This window comes from Equus quagga, chromosome 6 (genome assembly GCF_021613505.1).
Source record: "Equus quagga isolate Etosha38 chromosome 6, UCLA_HA_Equagga_1.0, whole genome shotgun sequence".
In the NCBI taxonomy this organism is placed as follows: domain Eukaryota; kingdom Metazoa; phylum Chordata; class Mammalia; order Perissodactyla; family Equidae; genus Equus; species Equus quagga.
In genome coordinates, this window is record NC_060272.1 from 80,349,016 (window position 1) to 80,369,014 (window position 19,999).

Below are 19,999 nucleotides of genomic sequence, written 5' to 3' on the forward strand. Positions count from 1 at the left end.
AAATTGACCATTCTTTTTCACCATTCACCAAAATAAATTCAAAATTGATCAAAGACCTAAAGGTGAGACCTGAAACCGTAAGGCTTCTAGAAGAAAATGTAGGCAGTACACTCTTCGACATCAGTATCAAAAGGATCTTTTTGGACACCATGTCTTCTCAGACAAGGGAAACAATAGAAAGAATAAACAAATGGGACTTCATCAGACTAAAGAGCTTCTTCAAGGCAAGGGAAAACAGAATTTAAACAAAAAAACAACCCACTAACTGGGAAAAAATATTTGCAAGTCATATATCTGACAAAGGCTTAATATCCATAACATATAAAGAACTCACACAACTCAACAACAAAAAATTAAACAACCCAATCAAAAACTGGGCAGGAGACATGAACAGACATTTCTCCAAAGAAGATATATGATTGGCCAATAGGCACATGAAAAGATGTTCATCATCACTGATCATCAGGGAAATGCAAATCAAAACTACACTAAGATATCACCTTACACCCATTAGAATGACAAAAATAACCAAACAAATAGTAACAAATGTTGGACAGGTTGTGGAAAAAAAGGAACCCTCATACACTGTTGGTGGGAATGCACACTGGTGCAGCCACTATGGAAAACAGTATAGAGATTCCTCAAAAAATTAATAATAGAACTACCATATGATCCAGCTATCCCACTACTGGGTATCTATCCAAAGAGCTGGAAGTCAGCAATTCCAAAAGTCTTATGCACCCCAATGTCCATTGTAGCATTATTTACAATAGCCAAGATGTGGAAGCAACCTAAGTGCCCATCAGCAGATGATTGGATAAAAAAGAAGTGGTATATATATACAATGGAATACTACTCAGCCATAAAAAAAACCCAAAATCGTCCTATTTGCAACAACATGGATGGACCATGAGGGAATTATGTTAAGTGAAATAAGCCAGATAGAGGAGGACAATCTCTGTATGACTCCGCTCATATGAGGAATTTAAACACGTGGACAAAGAGAACAGATTAGTGGCTACCAGGGGAAAGGTGCGGTGTCGGGGGTGGACACAAAGGGTGAAGGGGTGCAACTACAACACGACTGGCAAACAATAATGTACAACTGAAATTTCGCAAGATTGTAACCTATCATTAACTCAAAAACAAATTTCTTTAAAAATTAATTAAACCCAGTTACCTTCCATTTTTGTTTACTTAGTATGCATCCAATGTAAGTAATACATCTTACATTTTGTTATCTCTACCCATAGGGCTAACTTAGTAATTCAGTGTGAAAATTGGTGGAACTTAGCCAAGCAGTTTGCAAGTCGAAGCCCACCCCTGAATTTCTTGTCCAGTCCTGTGCAGAGGACACTCATGAAGGCTCTTGTCTTGGGAGGTTTTGCACATATGGACACAGAAACCAAACAACAGTATTGGACAGAGGTAACAGTTCCCCTTATTTTGATTGCATCCTCTCATGTAACCCTGTAGTTGTTTTATCTGTGTGTTGTCATAAAATAGTCTGTGGAGACGTGAACTTTTCAGTCCTAGCTTTTCTGTTATCTTTCCCTCTAATGAATAGGTTGAAGCTTTACAGCTATTTTACAGCTATCATCCTATGATCTATCTATATCTGCTCTGATGACGTTGATGTTGTCAAGTGTTCCATCGTTTAGGCATTTTTCCACAACGCAAATTAGAGCCTGAACTGGTGTATTAATTCTCCATTAAGAATCAGTGAGATGTTCCCTTATCTTGAACAAGGAGTTGCATGTTAGCCATTGTGTTAGTTTGCCATTGTATTAATTGCTGTACCAGCAGAAAGTTATTGTGTTACAGTTCTGTGGGCCAGAAGTCTGAGATCAAGGTGTTGGTAGGGTTGGCTCCTTTTTTAAGCCTGTGAGGGAGGATCTGTTCCAGGCCTCTCCCCAAGCTTCTGCTGGTTTGCTGGCAATCTTTGGTGTTCCTTGGCTTATAGAAGCATCGCTCTGATCTCTGCCTTCATCTTCCCATGACATTCTCCATGTGAGTATGTCTGTTTCCAAATTTCCCTTTTTTGTAAGGACACCTGCCAGTCATACTGGATTAGGGACTCACCCTAATGACCTTATCTTAATTTATCTAGTTACATCTGAAACAACCCGATTTCCAAATAAGACCATGTTCTGAGTTACTGGTGATTGGGACTTCAACCTATCAATTTTGGGGGGATATAATTCAGCCCATAACAACCACCATAGACACCTTACCTTATTTAATAAGCTTTAAATCAAGAACCAAGAGTTACCAGTGTATGTAGGTTGCCAGCCTATAATCTTTGTGACTAGAGTACTCTTGATGTCTGAGAAGGGGCATGGTAACAGAATTAAGCAGTTGTCTGTGACTTTAGAGCCAGAAGGAAAACCCGGCTGACCATGTATTTCTAGTTCAAATAATTGTATTATTGTATGTATAGCTTTAAATAGAATTAAGATATTATCATCATATATAAGGATGTTTACTCTTATACCCAGGGCAGAACTGATTATCTGACGTTATGTTCTATGCCAAGAGGAATTGGAAAGGAAAGAAACAGGCGAGAGCTTTGTTTGGTCTTGACCTTACAGAACAGAGGTTGGCCAACTGCAGCCCACAGATCAAATCTGGCCTGCTCCCTGTTCTGTAAAATAAAGTTTTTGAAACACAGTCTTGCTCAATTGTTTACATCTTGTCTGTGACTTGTTCTGCACTACAGTGCAAGCATAATTGAGTAGTTGGACCAGAGATGGTATGTCCTACAAAGTCTAAAATATTTTCCCTCTGGCCCTTTATTGAAAAAAGTTTGCTAATCCTTACTGTGGGGGCTTAATTTTTTACCCTTTTTTAAAGGTAATCAATTGGAAAGAGATGAGGATAGTAGCAGAATTCTGCTACTGACATTCAGGAGGTCTTATTGTGTGATTTGTGTGTTATTTTTTTTTTTCTTTTTGGAACCTAAATTACTCGGAAGTGAGATGATGGCGTGTACTTATATGCTTTTCCATAAATATGATTTTCTTTTTTTCCCCCTAGTTTTATTGAGATGTAATTGACATACATCACTGTATAAGTGTAAGGTCCATAGCATGACGGCGTGACTTACATATGTCGTGAAATGATTACCACAATAAGTTAATTAGCATCCATCATCTCATACAGATGTATTAAAAAGAAAAAGCAAAAAAAAAAAAAAATTCTCTTTCCTTGTGTTAATAACAGCTTTCATATGATCATACAGCAGTGTTAACTATAGTCATCATGTTGTACATTATTACATCCCTAGCACTTATTTATCTTATAACTGGAAGTTTGTACCTTTTGACCCTGTGCCTCCAATTCCCTCTCCCTCCACCTCCTTCTTCTGGTAACCACAAATCTTTTTCTATGAGTTTGGTTTTGTTTTTTGATTTTCAGGGTTTTTTTAGATTCCACATATAAGTAAGATCATACAGTATTTGTCTTTCTCTGTCTGACTTATTTCATTTAGCATAATGCCCTCAATTCATCTATGTTGTCGCGAATGGCAGGATTTCCTCATTTTTTAATGGCTGAATAATATTCCATTGTGCGTATATATACACCACAACTTCTTTATCCATTCATCTGTTGATGGAACTTAGGTTGTTTCCATGTCATGGCTGTCGTAAATGATAAATAACAAAAATTCAACTGAGTAAATTTAAAGGTCAAATTGGCTTTATTAAATGATTCATGAATTGGGCAGCACTCCCTTTAGGAAGTAGAGAACTCTGTCGAGCTGCAGAAGAGCAAAGGTTTGTCAAAGCAGAGAGGGAGGGGAAAAAAGGAAGTTGTTTGTGCAGAGTGCATTGTGTTAGGGGCCTGTGGGTGGATTCTCCCCAGGTGCTGACCAGGAAGTTCCAGGTTGCTGGGAGGGTGGAAACTGCAGTTAGGTTAGGTGTTAAGTTTTGGTGGAGCTTAGCATAAGTGACTCCATTTTGGCCCTGTTGTCTCCTTTTTTATTTATTCATTCGTTTATTTGATTGAGGTAACACTGGTTTATAATATTATATAAATTTCAGGTGTACGTCATTATATCTCGATTTCTGTGTATGTTGTCTGTTTTTTAACATAATAATACTGCCATGAACATGGGGTGCAGATATCCTTTCAAGTTAGTGTTTTTGTCTCCTTTGGATCTATTCCCAGAAGTGGAATTGCTGGATCATATGGCAGTTCTACTTTTAATTTTTTGAGGATCCTCCGAACTGCTTTCCATAGAGGCTGCACCAGTTTGCAATCCCATCAACAGTGCACAGAAGTTCCCTTTTCTCCACATCCTCACCAGCACTTATGTTATCTCTTGTCTTTTTTGATGATTGCTATTCTAACAGGTGTGAAATAGTATTTCATTCTGTTTTTAATTTGCATTTCCCTCCTGACTAGTGATGTTGAGCACCTTTTCATGTTTGTGTTCTTTCTTTATGTATGCCAGAAGTTAGGATGACCTTCAAAATGCAGGATGTAATGCGTAGTTCAGATATTCTTTTTCTGTGCTTTCTCCAACAAGTAGAAATGTTTTGGAAAGTGAATATTTATCCAAGTTGAGGAAATAAAGTTGAAGAAATAAATAAAGCATGTGAATCAAACTGTTAGAAATACTTTTAGAAAATTCATGCTTTCCTTTTATAGGTTCTTCAGCCACTTCAGCAGCGGTTCTTAAGAGTGATAAATCAAGAAAATTTTCAGCAGATGTGCCAGCAAGAGGAGGTCAAGCAGGAGATCACTGCCACACTGGAGGCCCTCTGTGGCATTGCCGAGGCTACCCAGATCGACAACGTAGCGATCCTGTTTAATTTTCTAATGGACTTCCTCACCAATTGCATTGGATTGATGGAAGTTTATAAAAATACTCCAGAGACTGTCAATCTCATAATAGAAGTTTTTGTTGAAGTTGCACATAAACAGATATGCTATCTTGGTGAGGTAAGCGCTTTCTAATTTTATCCCTTCAGGATTAAAGCTATAACAAAATAATAGATACGTTACTTCAAGTTTAATGAATATTATCTGAAATAATATTTTTATGCTTCCAAAAGATTTCTCATAAAAACTATTTTCAAAAGAACTCTGAATTCAGAGTAAGGCATGTTGAATGAATATAAATTCTTGCCCTAAAAAATGTTAATAATAGTGGGGCCAGCCCGGTGGCATAAGGGTTAAGTTTTGGCACTCTGCTTCAGCAGCCTGGGATTTGTGGGTTCAGATCCCGGGCACAGACCTATCTACCACTTATCAAGCCATGCTGTGGCAGCATCCAACATACAAAATGGAGGAATATTGGCACAGATGTTAGCTCAGGGCCAATCTTCCTCACCAAAAAAAGAAAGTTAATAGTAATTTCTTTGGCCTCATATGTTATTCAGTCAAACTTATTCAAATGAGGAATATTTGGTAAAACAAATGGATTCTGGTAGAAAATTTTAACCAATTTCTCTGTCATAAAACCCTAAGGCTTAAAATTTTAAATGACAATTTGTATCTTTGTTTGTAAATCAGACGAATGTTTACACACACTAAATTCTCTTATATTCAGTAAGCAAAGATGGTATTTTTTGTCCCATTAAATTACAATAGTTTGTCTTCATCCAAGGTTTCACTTTTCACGGTTCAGTTACCTGCAGTCCAACTGCAGTTCAAAAATATTAAATGGAGGGGCCAGCCCGGTGGCGCAGTGGTTAACTTCGCACATTCTGCTTCTCGGCCGCCTGGGGTTTGCCGGTTCGGATCCTGGGTGCAGACATGGCACCACTTGGCATGCCATGCTGTGCTAGGCGTCCCACATATAAAGTAGAGGAAGATGGGCATGGATGTTAGCTCAGGGCCAGTCTTCCTCAGCAAAAAGAGGAGGATTGGCAATAGTTAGCTCAGGGCTAATCTTCCCCCCCCAAAAAAAAAGTTAAATGGAAAGTTCCAGAAATAATAAGTTTTAAATTGCACACTGCTCTGAGTAGTGTGATGAAATCTCACACTGTACCATCCCATCCTGCCCTGTCTAGCCCAGGATATGAATCATCTCCTTGTCCAGCATATCCACACTGTAGATGCCACCTGCCCATTAGTCACTAGGAGCCATTTCAGTTATCAATCAACTGTCATCAGATCGACTGTCTCCTTATTGGATTCAGTATAGGGTTCAGTACTATCCGTGGTTTCAGGCATCCACTGAGGGTCTTGGAATGTATCCTCCTTAGATAAGGGGGGCACAGTTGTGTTTAGAAAGCTATTTTAAAATAGCCTTTAAGGAATATATTTGTATTTGTTAGCAGATTAGTTTATATCTTATTCCAGATCATTTAATATAGGTTCCTGATTTGTAAACATTTTTTGTTAGAGTAAAGGAACCTGCTTAAAAGTAAGATTATATTCTATAAATCTATAAATGTAGTCACAGATACATTACTGAGAGGGCAGGCCAGTGCTGTTTATTCTAATATTTAAGACCACTACTTGGTACTCTGTGCTTTTGCAAGTAAAACAATTTTAAACTTTAAAATACTAAATTTTATACAGGAAGCTGAACAGGAGAAGTAAAGCAATTCTGTGGCCAAAATCTTATCATCTTTCTATTATATATTATCAAGTAACCAAAAACTTGGATGACAGATTTTATTGTTATTGTTTTATATGTTTTAAACATGTCTGTAATAGTTAATGTATGCTTTTTCATTCTTGTTAATGTTTTACTATAGTTTAAAACATATTAGAGCTATTATTAGAATTGAGTGAATTTATTAGATTATGTTTTTAAGTTTCTTTAGTATTTATATGTGTCCCCAGCTAGGCACTGCCTAGTAGCATAATGTATGCATGCTTTCTTACAGTCCAAAGCTATGAACTTATATGAAGCCTGCCTTACTTTGTTGCAAGTATATTCTAAGAATAATTTAGGGCGGCAAAGAATAGATGTTACAGCTGAGGAAGAGCAATACCAAGACTTGCTTCTCATTATGGAACTTCTTACTAACCTTCTATCAAAAGAATTCATAGATTTCAGTGATACAGGTAAGGTGTGGTGTGATCGTTTTTAAATTTGTTGTTACTGTTTTTATCAAAGCAAAGGAATGTTTTCATTAAGTGAAATCCCGTGAAGAAGTTCAGTTCACAAAATACAGTCATGCGTCAGTTAATCTCGGGGTGTGTTCTGAGAAATGCATCGTTAGGCAATTTCGTCATTGTGCAAACACCTTAAAGTATATTTACATAAACCTAGATTATTACACAAACCTGGGCTATAGGATACTAACCCTTTGGGATCACCATCATATATGACCAAAACATGGTCGTGCAGCCCATGACTGTAGATGAAAGTCGATCTCTTTGTTTGAAGTGAGAGTGGGACCAATAGCCCTTGCGCTTGCCCTTCCTCTTCTAGGAATAATAGTAATAATAGCTTCAATGAATTAGGTTCTTCCATTTGTTTGTTTAGTTTTCCTTCACCTGACTCTTACCCCACTGCCAACTTTGCCTTAAAACAAAAGGGATCTTGTCTTCTAAGAGAAAAACGAATCCTATCTAGCATCTTCTTTCATGTGTTGTGCAGACATTTGTGGTAGTGGACACTGTTGACTTCTTCATTTTGAGATTCTCTCTCTCAGTTGGATACTGTAACATTCCACTTTACTCGTTACTCCCAATACTTGAGATTGTTTTTTCTCTGTTTCCTTTCTTGTTTCATTTTCCTTATTTGCTGAACAAGGGTTTTTTCCAGTGTCTGCCCTGTCCTAGGCACCATGAGCTTCACAGTCTAGAAGGTTTACTCTCTTTCACAGTTAACTAGGGGTACCTAGGTGAAATGGTTTGAAAAGCACTGTCCTACACTTTCTCTCAGTGAATTCTTTTTATACCAAAGCCTCAGCTGCCACTCTTTTTCTAGGCCCAGCCTCTTATCCAAGTGTCATTCTCATGTTTTCTGATTCCTTCAGGTTGTTGCTTCTTAATCCAGAAGTTCTTAACCTTTTCTAGATCAGATGTGCCTTTAAAATCTGGAATAGTTACTGAGCCTTTCCCTTGAAAATTGTGTGTTATATCAACCCACAGAGTTTCACATACTCTATTAGTTGATTCATGGACCTTGGGAACTCTTCGACTTTGCAGGGGTGTAAGGCCCCAGCTTAAGTGCCTGCACCCCGAGGAGTCTGACTCAAAGTTAAGAACTAATACTGAAAGGTATGGGGGCCGGCCCCATGGCCGAGTGTTGGGTTCGTGCGCTCTGCTTCGGCGGCCCAGAGTTTCACCGGTTCGGATCCTGGGTGTGGACATGGCATCCCTCATGAGGCCATGCTGAGGCAGTGTCCCACATAGCACAAGCAGAGACACTCACAACTAGAATCTACAACTATGTACTGGGGGGCTTTGGGGAGAATAAAAAACGAAAGATTGGCAACACTTGGTTAGCTCAGGTGCCAATCTTAAAAGAAAAGAAAAAAAATCCTGAAAGGGATGGAAGAGCTGTGAAAGGCATTTGGAGGGAAAAGCCCTGTTAGGCTCCCAGGTTTCCGGTGCAAGTTGCACTTTCCCCTCTCTGCTATTCTGAAAACAGATTGTAGAACTAACAATAAACAGTTGAGGGGGAGGTTTTCAAAATAAAAAACTTAAAATCATAATAAAACATTAAGAAAAGAAATCGCAACTAAAATGCTCAGGATTTAAAGTACAAATTAAGGGGGAAAGATTAAAATAAGGGTAGGTAGGGTTGAAATTTAGAAGAAAGAAAAATGAAGACAAAATAGAAAATGATAGAGAAACAGCATTAGCTGATCAAATAGATGATAAAGAGGAAGATATTAGATTTTAGAATAATTACTTAAAAATACTAAGTGAGATAAAGAACATTTTAAATATTATGAAATAAAATTAACATATTAGGTGAGGTATTAAAAGCATAACTGGAAATGGGCTTCAGCGCTACATTCTTGAATCTTTAGTGGAGCTCGTGACTAGAGAGCTGGGTCCCACAGTGTTCAAGTCGGGACGGCCTTCACAGGCCCTGAGAGGCCCAGCGGCTGTGGGTGAGCTCCACAGCTGTCCTCCCACAGCTCCAGAGCAGGCCCAGCCTTCCCGCCGAGTGGAGTCTGTGTGCACCAGTGCCCGGCTTTGGAAAATGGGATTCTTCCAACTAGAACTGACACTCCTGGGGAGAAGTTCAGAATTAGGCTGAGGAAGTGGTTTTCAAGGAGAAGTGCTTTTTATTACCCCGTTTTACCTTTTTTTTTTCTTGTTATAAAAGTAATAGCTCTTAATAGAAAAATTTTTAAGTACATAGACAGAACAATCACCCAAACTTTGACATAATCCAGAATCAACTATAAATTCCATTTCAGTAATTTCTCTTTTGGTTATTTTGTACAGTTTTCTTTGCGATCACACTCAAGTATAATTTTATATTCTGCCTTTTTCATTATTGTTAGCTTTTTCCTTCTCATTAAAATTTTGCATGACTTCTTGACGGCTGCACAGTGTTCCATATTTGGGAATTTAGCCTGTTTCCCTAATATTGGACATCTACAATTTACAGTACATTTATGATTTTGCTATTATAAATAGTGATGCAGGCGTCACTTCTGTGGATAGATCTCTGAATTTCTTACTATATCCTTAGTATATACAATGCTCAAAAGTCTCTTAATATACTGCTTTTGAGAGTAACTATCACACTGTGTCCTCACCAACATTTACATGTTATCATTTAAAAGTCATTTTTAATTTAATACATCAGAAGCAGTATCTTGAAAACATTTACATTGCTTGACGAATGATTAGAATGAACTGATTTTCATTGGGTTTGTGGTTTTGTTAGATGTTTGTTTATGGGTTTTGCTCACTTATCTGTTTGGGTCTTAGGATTCTTATTAATTTATATGCATTCTTTATAGATTAAGGATAATAACCCTTTGTCATATTAATAACTTTTTTAAAAACTACTTTCTTTTTTATGTAATGTTTTAATTTCTATATTTTTCTCCATTCTTTTTCAGCTTAGAAAAATTACACATACCTAAGAGATAAAATAAATATTATTGTGGAAATTATTTAATTCATCGTATGACCAGTGTGTTGGTGGAGTAGATTTTACTTTTCAAAATATTGATTAAGCAGTAGTTTTACTTTCATTGTTGTAGAATAATAATGTAAACACAGAGTATCTGCATCAAGTACTCAGAGACCCTAAAAAATGAAATGCAAAGGATGACCCAGGGCAAGGCTTACCAGATGTCTTTATTATCCCCTCATAGATTTATTTTGGCTTAGGGGTTTGAGTCCGTTTTCACTTTCCTGAAGGTAGAATATATCCAACTTGGTAGGTTTGTTGATGTTACAACTATAAGGTTGCATTATTTTTATTTTAATAGATGAAGTGTTTAGAGGACATGAGCCGGGGCAAGCGGCAAACAGACCTGTGTCGGCAGCTGATGTTGTTTTATACGGAGTCAACCTAATTCTGCCATTGATGTCTCAAGACCTTCTGAAGGTAATTGAAGAAAGTGAATGTGAACCGTAAAACTGTGCATGCTCAAAGTGTAAAGATGTTTAAGACAAGAATACACCTCTGATTTAATTAGAGGTTTAAGTACCTGCTTATCTGTTAAGTACACATGAAAATAAAATGTTTGAGTGCTGTTACGTGTCATTCACACTGTGCGTGTAGCTCAGTACACAGGCCCTCACTTAATTCTACCCCTGAGTCCTTTGTTCGCTGATGCATTAGTGACAGAAAAAACCTGGCTGTTTTAGAAACTGAGTTCTAATGTTAGCCGTTTTGATTCACTCATCATTTGTCATTAAGTGAATAAAGTAAGTTATATATTTAAGTGTATTCCTCTGATACTTTTGAACATCATTCTCAGGTTGAGGAATTGAGCAACAGAAGGCATTTTCTAAGCCACTCCCTGTAGAAATGGGATGGTAAGAAACCAAGACTAACGCAGTTTTTTAATTTTTGTGTTCTGACTACATAATGGCTCGGTTTCACCCGGCAGTATTGAGGGTGTGGTGATGAGGAGGCTGCCTTTCTTCTTCCCCTGTATACCGTAGAGGAGGGACTCTCTTTTCATGAGTTGACATAGCGGGTTAAGGCTGGGGACAAAGACAGGGACGGAGAGGAAGAGGGAGGGGTGTGTGCATGCACAAGATAGAGTGTGAGAGAGAAAGAGGTAGGAGGAGGGAAGAAAGTAGAGATTGAGCAGCGTTTGGAGGTTGAGTGTGAGAGTCAGGGTGCTGTTAGATTCTCACCTAGCAGGATGTAACCACACGCTGCTCTCCTTAAGAAACCTCTCTACTGGAAAGGATTCTGGGGCCCCGTGAGCCAGGTATTCATGCAGCAACCATTCGCCTGGGGAAGTTTAATAAACTCTCTATTGATTCGCTTTTAGGGTTTTTGGTTTGGGTTTTTTTTTAATCAAATAAACCATTAAACGTGTGTTTTCTTAAGCAAGGCAACCTGTAGATTACCTACCTACTTTTTGCCTCAGTTCTCCAGGACCATCCAACCGGAGGGTAGATTTTGGAAGTGTGAGGGGCTGAGTACTCTGTTCTATGCATAATCTTAACAATTTGCATCACATTCTTGTATTTCTCCAACATGCTTGAATGCAAATAAACACATTTACAAAAGGGTTTTATTCACAGATCATTTAATAATTTGAGATTTGGCTACTTTTTCAAAGTAAACACCAGAATATCTGGAATTGGCTGTAGCTTTTATTAACTGTCCAAAAGATCATTGTTTCTACTATGTATTACTTTCATATTAGTTACTAAAATATTCCCTTTATGGAAATTTATGTTTACATTTAATTAGGTCTTCATGTTTTCTATATCTTGTATGTGTTTTGAAGAAATCATTATACTTAGAAGCTTGTCAGTTATTATTGTATTGCATTAAGGAAAATAGAAATTAGATACCATTAGGAATCTAAATATTTAATATTTCTTTTTCAGTTTCCAACCCTTTGTAATCAATACTACAAATTAATCACATTTATCTGTGAGATTTTTCCTGAAAAAATACCACAGCTTCCTGAAGATCTTTTTAAAAGTCTGATGTACTCTCTAGAACTAGGAATGACGTCATATCCTTTAAATGGACATCTTTATTACTTGTCACTGGGGGAAAGGTTTTTAAGATTTTTATTTTATTTTTTCTTTTGTGGTTTAGTTTTACTTCTTAAAAAAGCAGTCATCTCTGTAACTGCCCTAATTCTGTGTTTCCTTCATTAGTTTACTTCATTTTGTCCTCCTTTCACAGATACCAGTGGCATTTGGCCCCTGGTCCCAAAGTCACTGTTTCATTAAGTGCCCCCAATTAGTAATGTCATATCCTGTTGCTAAGTCTCTCATCTTAGCTATCTGATGGTAGAGAATAATATGACTTTTTCTCAGTTGTATGCATTATAATCAGAAACACGCTAGAAATCTCCAGTCTTAGACCCCAAACACTTATGAATCATCTCAAAAACACTGCAAATCTTTTCTCTCATAATTCGGTAAAGACATATTGCACACTAATATACTCACTTATCTGTACTCATTTCTAGAAGTAGTCATCCATTTGATAATAGCTATAATTTTTTTATCTTTCGTAAGTCAAGTATATCTACTCTAGTTTGTTCTTTGACCTTCGTGATCAGAATGAGTTCGGAGGTTTGCCAGCTTTGCCTGGAAGCGTTAACGCCATTAGCTGAACAGTGTGCAAAAGCACAAGAAACAGATTCACCACTTTTCCTAGCAACACGGCACTTTCTTAAGGTAAGGTGTTCGGGTGGTGTGTGTGAAACCGTCTGTTTTGATAAGTACAGTCAGTGCACATAAATCTTCATTCAAATGAGGAAACACTTTCATAGATGAGGAAATAATTACTTTCTGTTCACTGTATTTTCTGGAGATCAACTTCCTGGACACATTTTTCTCCACTTTTATTTTCTGTTCTTAAAAATTGATGTGGTAGGGGCCGGCCCCGTGGCCGAGTGGGTAAGTTCGCGAGCTCTGCTTTGGCGGCCCAGGGTTTCCTGGTTCGGATCCTGGGCATGGACGTGGCACCACTCATCAGGCCATGCTGAGGCGGCGTCCCACATGCCACAACTAGAAGGATTTGCAACTAAAATATACAACTATGTACGGGACGGGGGTGGGAGTGGGGAGAAAAAGCAGGGAAAAAAATTGATGTGGCAAATGTAATGAGGAATTTGATAATTTGATTATTTTATGTACCACAGCAAGTAATAACATCTGTACGTAATCCTGTTTTTTAAAATGATTTTCTTTAATTTTCAGATTTATTTAGCAAATAAGAATAAATGTTACCCCTATTTTTCTTTTTTGGAATGGGAAGGGCCTGGAGGATTATATGATCATCACCTATCTTTATTTAAAGGTTTCATTGTGTACTTTCAGCTGGTTTTTGATATGCTGGTTTTGCAAAAGCACAACACAGAGATGACCACTGCGGCTGGAGAAGCTTTCTACACATTGGTGTGCTTGCATCAGGTACCACACGTGTGTTTCTTCATGGGACTCTTCTTGTTCATTTAGCAGGGACATTGTTTAGACAGATGATGGACCAGTAATACTTCCAATTCTTAAAGAATCTGTGATTCAGTGCTTCAGTTCTGTTTCATTGAGGCTGTGTTTCTTCACTTCCTCAGTAGCTCTGACTTTATATTTTGTGTTTATTTGACAAGCTCTCTCTCAGTTAATAAGCATTTATTTTCCCTTCTTTACCATTATGTGCCATCGTTTTCATTGATCACTGCCCTAAAGCTTATCCTTAAACGACCATGCTACGAACCAAGAATCAGACATGGAAGAGTAATGGAGCCATGGTTTCTGTCCTTGAGGAGCTCACAGTTTTGTAAGGGGAACAGGATGAATGAGACTGAGTACCCAGAGGGGTCTGCCTTCAGAAAGCATAGAAAACAGCAGTGTATTATTTCATATTACAGTGTGGAAATAGTGTATTGCTTCATATTATATTGTAGAAAACTGTGTAATTTTTTTGAGCCTTTAAAGACTCTGATGCACTCACTGATTTGGGGTTAATAGAACAGAAGAAAAGTTAATGCTGGCTCACCTGTCTCCCTTCCCCACTGCAGTAGAGGAGGTGCCCCTCAGCTGTGTGAGAAGACTCATGTTGAATCGTCAGCTGCCTGTTTCCCAGTCCCCCAGCTGCCCTGACCCCTGTGCGCATGTACACGTCCAGCAGTATCAAGTGATTGGCTAGAGAAGCTTTGCTTTTTTCAAATTTTAAGTATGAAGGCTGTAGCATTTGCTGTGACTGGTGCTCAGGATTTGGTTTATTTTCCTTCTTTACAAAGACAGCATCTTGGTGAGGTCTTCCATCCTACTTAAAGACTCCCTTTCAGCAGACTTCCTGCACCATCTGCACCCCAAGCTGAAGGTGTTGGGGGACTTCATGTCTTGCTCTCTTCTATAGATAGTACTTTCTGCAGATGGTGCCATTTCTCTGTCATTTGACTTCCTTGTTGTTTACTAGGGAAATAGGCTTCTTGTCCCCACATATATAAGCCATCATTCTGATTGCCTTTTTAAAAAACATATTCACTCATTGTAGAAAAGAGAGCAGGCACTTGGGATTGGGTAGTAGATCTTGCTGGTCTGGTCCCAGAGGCGCTACCATTTCTTGAAAGTAGGGAAATGATTTGAGTTGATAATTGTCCCCTGTGAGCAGGCCTGTCCCTTGGATAGGGCGATTAGGGCAGCCACCCTGGCTCTGTGCTTGTGGGTGGCGGGCAGGGGGGCCATGCCTTACTACTTTTTTCCATTTGGCTTCACTATTTTTGTCTGTCATGACATCCCAAGAAGCTAATGAAAAATAGTGACAGACCAGCTCTTTTTCAGGAGAGCTTATCTTGGAAAGTTGGCCTGGTTGAGTTTCCCTTAACCCCACACCCACTCCTCTGTGCGAGGCTTTATTATGGAGAGCATTAAAAATAAAAACTGCACATCCACGCGCCATTCCTGTGTTTGTGCTCCTTCTGCCCTTGCTGCGACAGCCACCAGGGACAGTGCTGGATTGGAGCTACATTTGCACATGCAGAGCGTCCTACTTCCACTTTGAGAAAGGACTGAAATACACTCCTCCCACTGTGCCACCTCCTCCCAAACAACTCCTGTCTGTATTTGTGGGGATCTGCTGTCTTCAGGACCCTGTCGACAAGTGTTTATATAAACCTCTGGGAAACTGCTGAAAGTCAGGTTGCAGACTTAGGTTATGTATAAAATGCAAAATAAATACGAATAATGTACTTTGAAAACAGAAGAGGCAACATGACAAAATTGGTAATCACATAGGATCTGGAGACAGACAGCCTTGGATTCTTGCTTTTTAAAGGCAGTGTGATCTTGGACATATTACGTAATCTCACTGTATGTAAGAACTTTTATCAGTAAAACAGGAATATAAACAATACCTACCTCATAGGATTGTTTATAAAAAATGAGTTATTAATGTGAAAGAGTGGAACTGTACCTAGAATCTAGTAAACTTTGAGCAAATGTTAACTATTAGAAAGAGCTGTTAGACCCTGCTTTTTAGAATCCCACGATCCAGGAGCTAATACAGTCTACTTATGTGATATTTGAGGAAGATAACGTGTTCTTATGTATACTTTATCTCTTCAATAGGCTGAATATTCTGAATTGGTTGAAACGTTACTCTCCAGTCAGCAAGACCCAGTTATTTACCAGAGATTAGCAGATGCCTTCAATAAGCTCACCGCGAGCAGCACTCCTCCCACGCTGGATCGGAAGCAGAAGGTGGCCTTCCTAAAGAGTTTAGAAGAATTTATGGCAAATGTCGGTGGTCTCCTTTGTGTAAAATAAACAACAAAACTTTATGCTTAATTAGATCCTTTCTGCAAAGTGCACTGAATTGCTGTAAGTTGACTTGAGTCTTGTCCTGCTCTCCAGTTCTTTGGCCATCTTGGATTCTGGAGAGCCTGAACGCTTGATGTGTAATGCCGTGGAACAGGAGAGGTCAACTTTGAATCAGCTTCTGCTGTTAGGTGTTAGCCACAATTTGTCAGATATGTCTTGTAGATTTTGAATGATGATTTAAAAATTTCAAAACGAAATTCCATATATGTGCAAACAGATAGGGGCACCATGAAATACATATTCAGTGCCTTTTCCCCCTTTATCAAAACATTAGGTGGCTAGCCAAAGTTTAGAATTTTTGTTATTAAATATTAGATGGACATATGTTCGGCTGTGTTTCTCAAAATGATGTCCATGGAGCACCGGCATCGCTTGAGGAGCTGGTTGAAAAAATAGATTCTTAGGCCCAACTATAGACTGTCAGGGTCAGAGTTTCTGTTTGTTGGACCTGGGAGTCTTCATTTTAATAAGCTCCTCTCTCTGCCACCCCAAAAGTTTTGAATCATGCAAAAGACACTGAAAACTCTTAAGAGGTTTTGTGCTTTCAAATGTTTCCTCCCTTTGATGATTAGCTTTGTAATTCAGCAGGAGGAAAAACACTTCTTTTTAGCACACGCTCTCGCTTTCTTTCTTTCTTTCTTTTCTTTTCTTTTCTTTTTTTTTTTGAGGAAGATTAGCCCTGAGCTAACATCCACCACCAATCCTCCTCTTTTTGCTGAGGAAGATTAGCCGTGAGCTAACATCTGTGCCCATCTTCCTCTATTTTGTATGTGGGATGCCTGCCACAGCATGGCTTGATAAGTGGTGTGTAGGTCTGCACCAGGGATCAGAACTGCGAACCCCGGGCCTCCAAAGTGGAGCGCATGAACTTAACCGCTATACCACCAGGCCATCCCTCACTGTCTTTTTGTAACATCAGCCTGGTGTTGGAGGTTTCATATAATACAGGTCTTTAATCATACTCTGATGCCTGAACTTGAGGAGGAAAATACGTGTATATTTTTGTTCCGTAACAAGAAGTTGAGGAACCGTAGCCATTTCATTGCCTTAATTTTAAAAAGAAAATACAAAAAGGAGCAGATTTATGAAATCAAGTCTTGATGCTTCAGAGTTGGTTTAGGGTGTTAGCTGCTATGCCCTTCTGATCATGTATTTGTGTGGGTTTATGAGGGAAATGAAAGGCTCATTCATGTGTAGTCTAATTTTTTGAGTATGTTTCTATCCAGCCATGTAGCTGATGAGTAATAATCTACTCTGAATGGTTTGCTTAAGCAATAACTATTTTAAAGGATGTGAATTATTGATTCATACAGACTGTTATACATTGGGGCATTAGGGGCAATAATTATGCTAGAATGGGTATTATCCTCATTTCACAGGAGCCACGTAAATTTAATTTGAGATTAAAAAATTCACCTTAGGTCCTCTAGCTTGATTTTTCTAATCAGGATTTTTATACTGCTGCCATGCTCCCCTTAATTCTGTCTGCCAGCTTAAATTATGGAAATGAAAGTTAATTTATAAACCACAGGCACATGAAACTCTCCCCACTGCAATGTCAGCATCACCCAGCACAGTGACAGAGGACTCTGGTGCAGACGGACTCTGAAATTGTGCTTCCCATGGGTGGGCTTTCTCCTTCTGCTGTGTTCTTGACATCTGTAGGCTAACCTGTCCTTGAAAGTAGTGTTACTATCTGAATTGCGTGTAGCATATGCACCTTCACATATGATGCTGTTCAAAACTCTGTATAACTCTGTGCTATTAACAGTTATAGTTATCAAAACTGGAACATCAAAATTACATCCAACCTGCGCATGTGATGTTAGCCACAAGTGAATGCAAAGCCTAGAGACACAACTTTTTGAGGAACATTTCTCTGAATTTGATCACCATTCAGTTACAACTGTGGTGGAGCAGAAGCATCTTAAAAGATAGCTAGGAAAAGACTGATAGTACCCTTCATGAAATATGCATATTGTTATATTTTTAAAAATACTTTGAACAATGCATTTATTGTTAGATTTCTTCTTTTTTTCCCTTAAAGAACTTGAAGTCATAGACAGCAGTGATCACTTTGTTTTGCATTGTTCTTGATGTTTTATATTTCCCAGCTCCATCATATTTTCTCAGTAGTAGTGAGCTATGCGTTTCTGTGTGTCATAAATATAGTCCCTGTGCCAAAGGGCGCTGAAACACACAACTGACTGGATAGGTCCACTGGCCATGACAAATCTGTAATCAAGTTATTATTAAAAATAACAATGAATAGGAAAGGAATGCCTTGGTAAATCAAAAGGCGTCTGTATTTAATAACTTTCATCTAAACAGAAATGTATTTGCTAAATTTGCTCAGATGCTATTACAAAACTGCAATTTCATTAGATCACTTTTAATTAAAACAAGATTTACTTTAGATTGGACCAAATAATACTTAAGATATCACCAAAATGTTGATTAGTGGCAAATTGGGGGGGAAAAGCTACCACCATTTTTTAGGTAATGGGGATGCCACTTAATTGTAACAGCTAAACTCTTTTCAGGGTGTTTGTGTGTATGTTTTCCTGATTGGATATTTGTTTAGTTTGGGTCTTTTGTTCAGTTGTCTTTAGCTTTGTTTATTGGCTTCTCATTTTTAGGGGGTTTTGTTTTAATGCTCTTGACCCAGTGGTTGTCAAGCATACTGGCTTAATTCTAGTAAATTGATTTTAACTATTAAAACTGACTATTAAGTTGTCAAAAGAATTTTAAAAACAAAAACATTATTTGTGCCCCTTTTTTATATATGTTAAAGGGACACTGGAGTATGATTTTTTAGAATTTTGTGTTTTATAAAATTTCTGTTGTTCATATATATAGTATCCTTTAACCTCTAGTTTTCAGTTCATTCTTTGTTTGCTTTTATCTTCCTTGGCCCATTTGTTTCCCAAGGCACAATCTCTACGGAGTCCCAAAGCACAATCACTAAGGATTTGTACTTTCACAATTCATATCCATGTAACAGCACCTGTAACTATATTCTTATAGCTCTGTTAAAAAGATCGGCTTGCTTTTATGGTCCTTCTGGATGGGTGGCTGCCTGGGTAGCTAAACTACTTAACAGTATTTGACAATGTCCTTTTCAACACAGTTATTTGGGTCTTTCTGCCCTGCTGTCTCTTAATCTGTTGGAAGACAGTGGCATGTTAACATCACTGCATTGAGTTTTTGTCTGGTATAAAGTGTGACATCTTATGTAAAAAGACTTTGCAATTTTTTTCAAACTAATTTTAAGGATTTAGTCTTACTTCATTGTAAATCATGTATCTAATTATGTTATAGTACTCTGTTCAGCTGAGATGGTCTGTACTTTTTTTGACAATTTTTATTTCAAAACCAAGCATCTCTGTAGTTTTCCCCCAGTCAGCATTATTTAACACTCCCCTTACAGTCTTTGAACTTTCTCTTTTACCAAAACTGTCAAGTCTTTGTATTTCTATTATCACCGTATTTCCCATTTCTGTTAATACTTGTATGAACCCCTCAAGTATTGAGGAGAACTAGCTGTCAGTTTCAAGGATTTCAGGTTTGAGTGTCCTAGTATACAGTGTTGATTGAACCCTTAAAATGCTATTTTTGTCTATTACAATTTTACTTCTTTCTGTTTGCCACCCCTGTCGTTAAGAGGTGGCTGTTATTAGACCTTATAAGTTAGCTGTCTCTGACAGATAATTATGGTTATTGGTTCCTAAATAAAATATCAAACCCTTAAGACAGAAGGAACTTCAATACTTCTTAGGGTTTTTTTTTTTTTTAAACCAGAGAATAAAGAAGTGTTTTGGATATGAGTTTTTCACATTATAATTTTCTGTAAATTCTTCTACAAAACAACATAGCTTGACTGAGGATATAATGTTTTAAATTATTTTAAAATGTAAGTGGATATTCTCTGACTTGGTAACTATGTTCTGGAAACACTGCATTTAAGAATTCTTTAAAAATTGATTTTCTAAAATTAAATAATGTCCAAATTAGGGTATATTGCTGAGCTCAAATTGATTTGAAGTGCCATGGTTCGAGCTGAATTTTAAACATTTTAATTTAC

At 37.9% G+C, this 19,999-nt stretch overlaps 1 protein-coding gene across 2 annotated transcripts in view; it reads left to right on the forward strand.

The window, feature by feature from the left end:
• The window catches only part of XPO4 (exportin 4), a 121,522-nt gene extending 104,884 nt beyond the window's left edge, over nucleotides 1-16,638 (forward strand). For both annotated transcript variants that reach the window (XM_046664990.1, XM_046664991.1), the window contains 8 exons: nucleotides 1,254-1,428; nucleotides 4,654-4,947; nucleotides 6,846-7,026; nucleotides 10,374-10,492; nucleotides 11,962-12,092; nucleotides 12,651-12,768; nucleotides 13,414-13,506; nucleotides 15,664-16,638. In XM_046664990.1, coding sequence (XP_046520946.1) covers nucleotides 1,254-1,428; nucleotides 4,654-4,947; nucleotides 6,846-7,026; nucleotides 10,374-10,492; nucleotides 11,962-12,092; nucleotides 12,651-12,768; nucleotides 13,414-13,506; nucleotides 15,664-15,861 — 1,309 coding nt within the window. In that variant the 3' untranslated portion in view covers nucleotides 15,862-16,638. The remainder of the gene's footprint in view (nucleotides 1-1,253; nucleotides 1,429-4,653; nucleotides 4,948-6,845; nucleotides 7,027-10,373; nucleotides 10,493-11,961; nucleotides 12,093-12,650; nucleotides 12,769-13,413; nucleotides 13,507-15,663) is intronic.
• The last annotated feature ends 3,361 nt before the right edge of the window (nucleotides 16,639-19,999 follow it).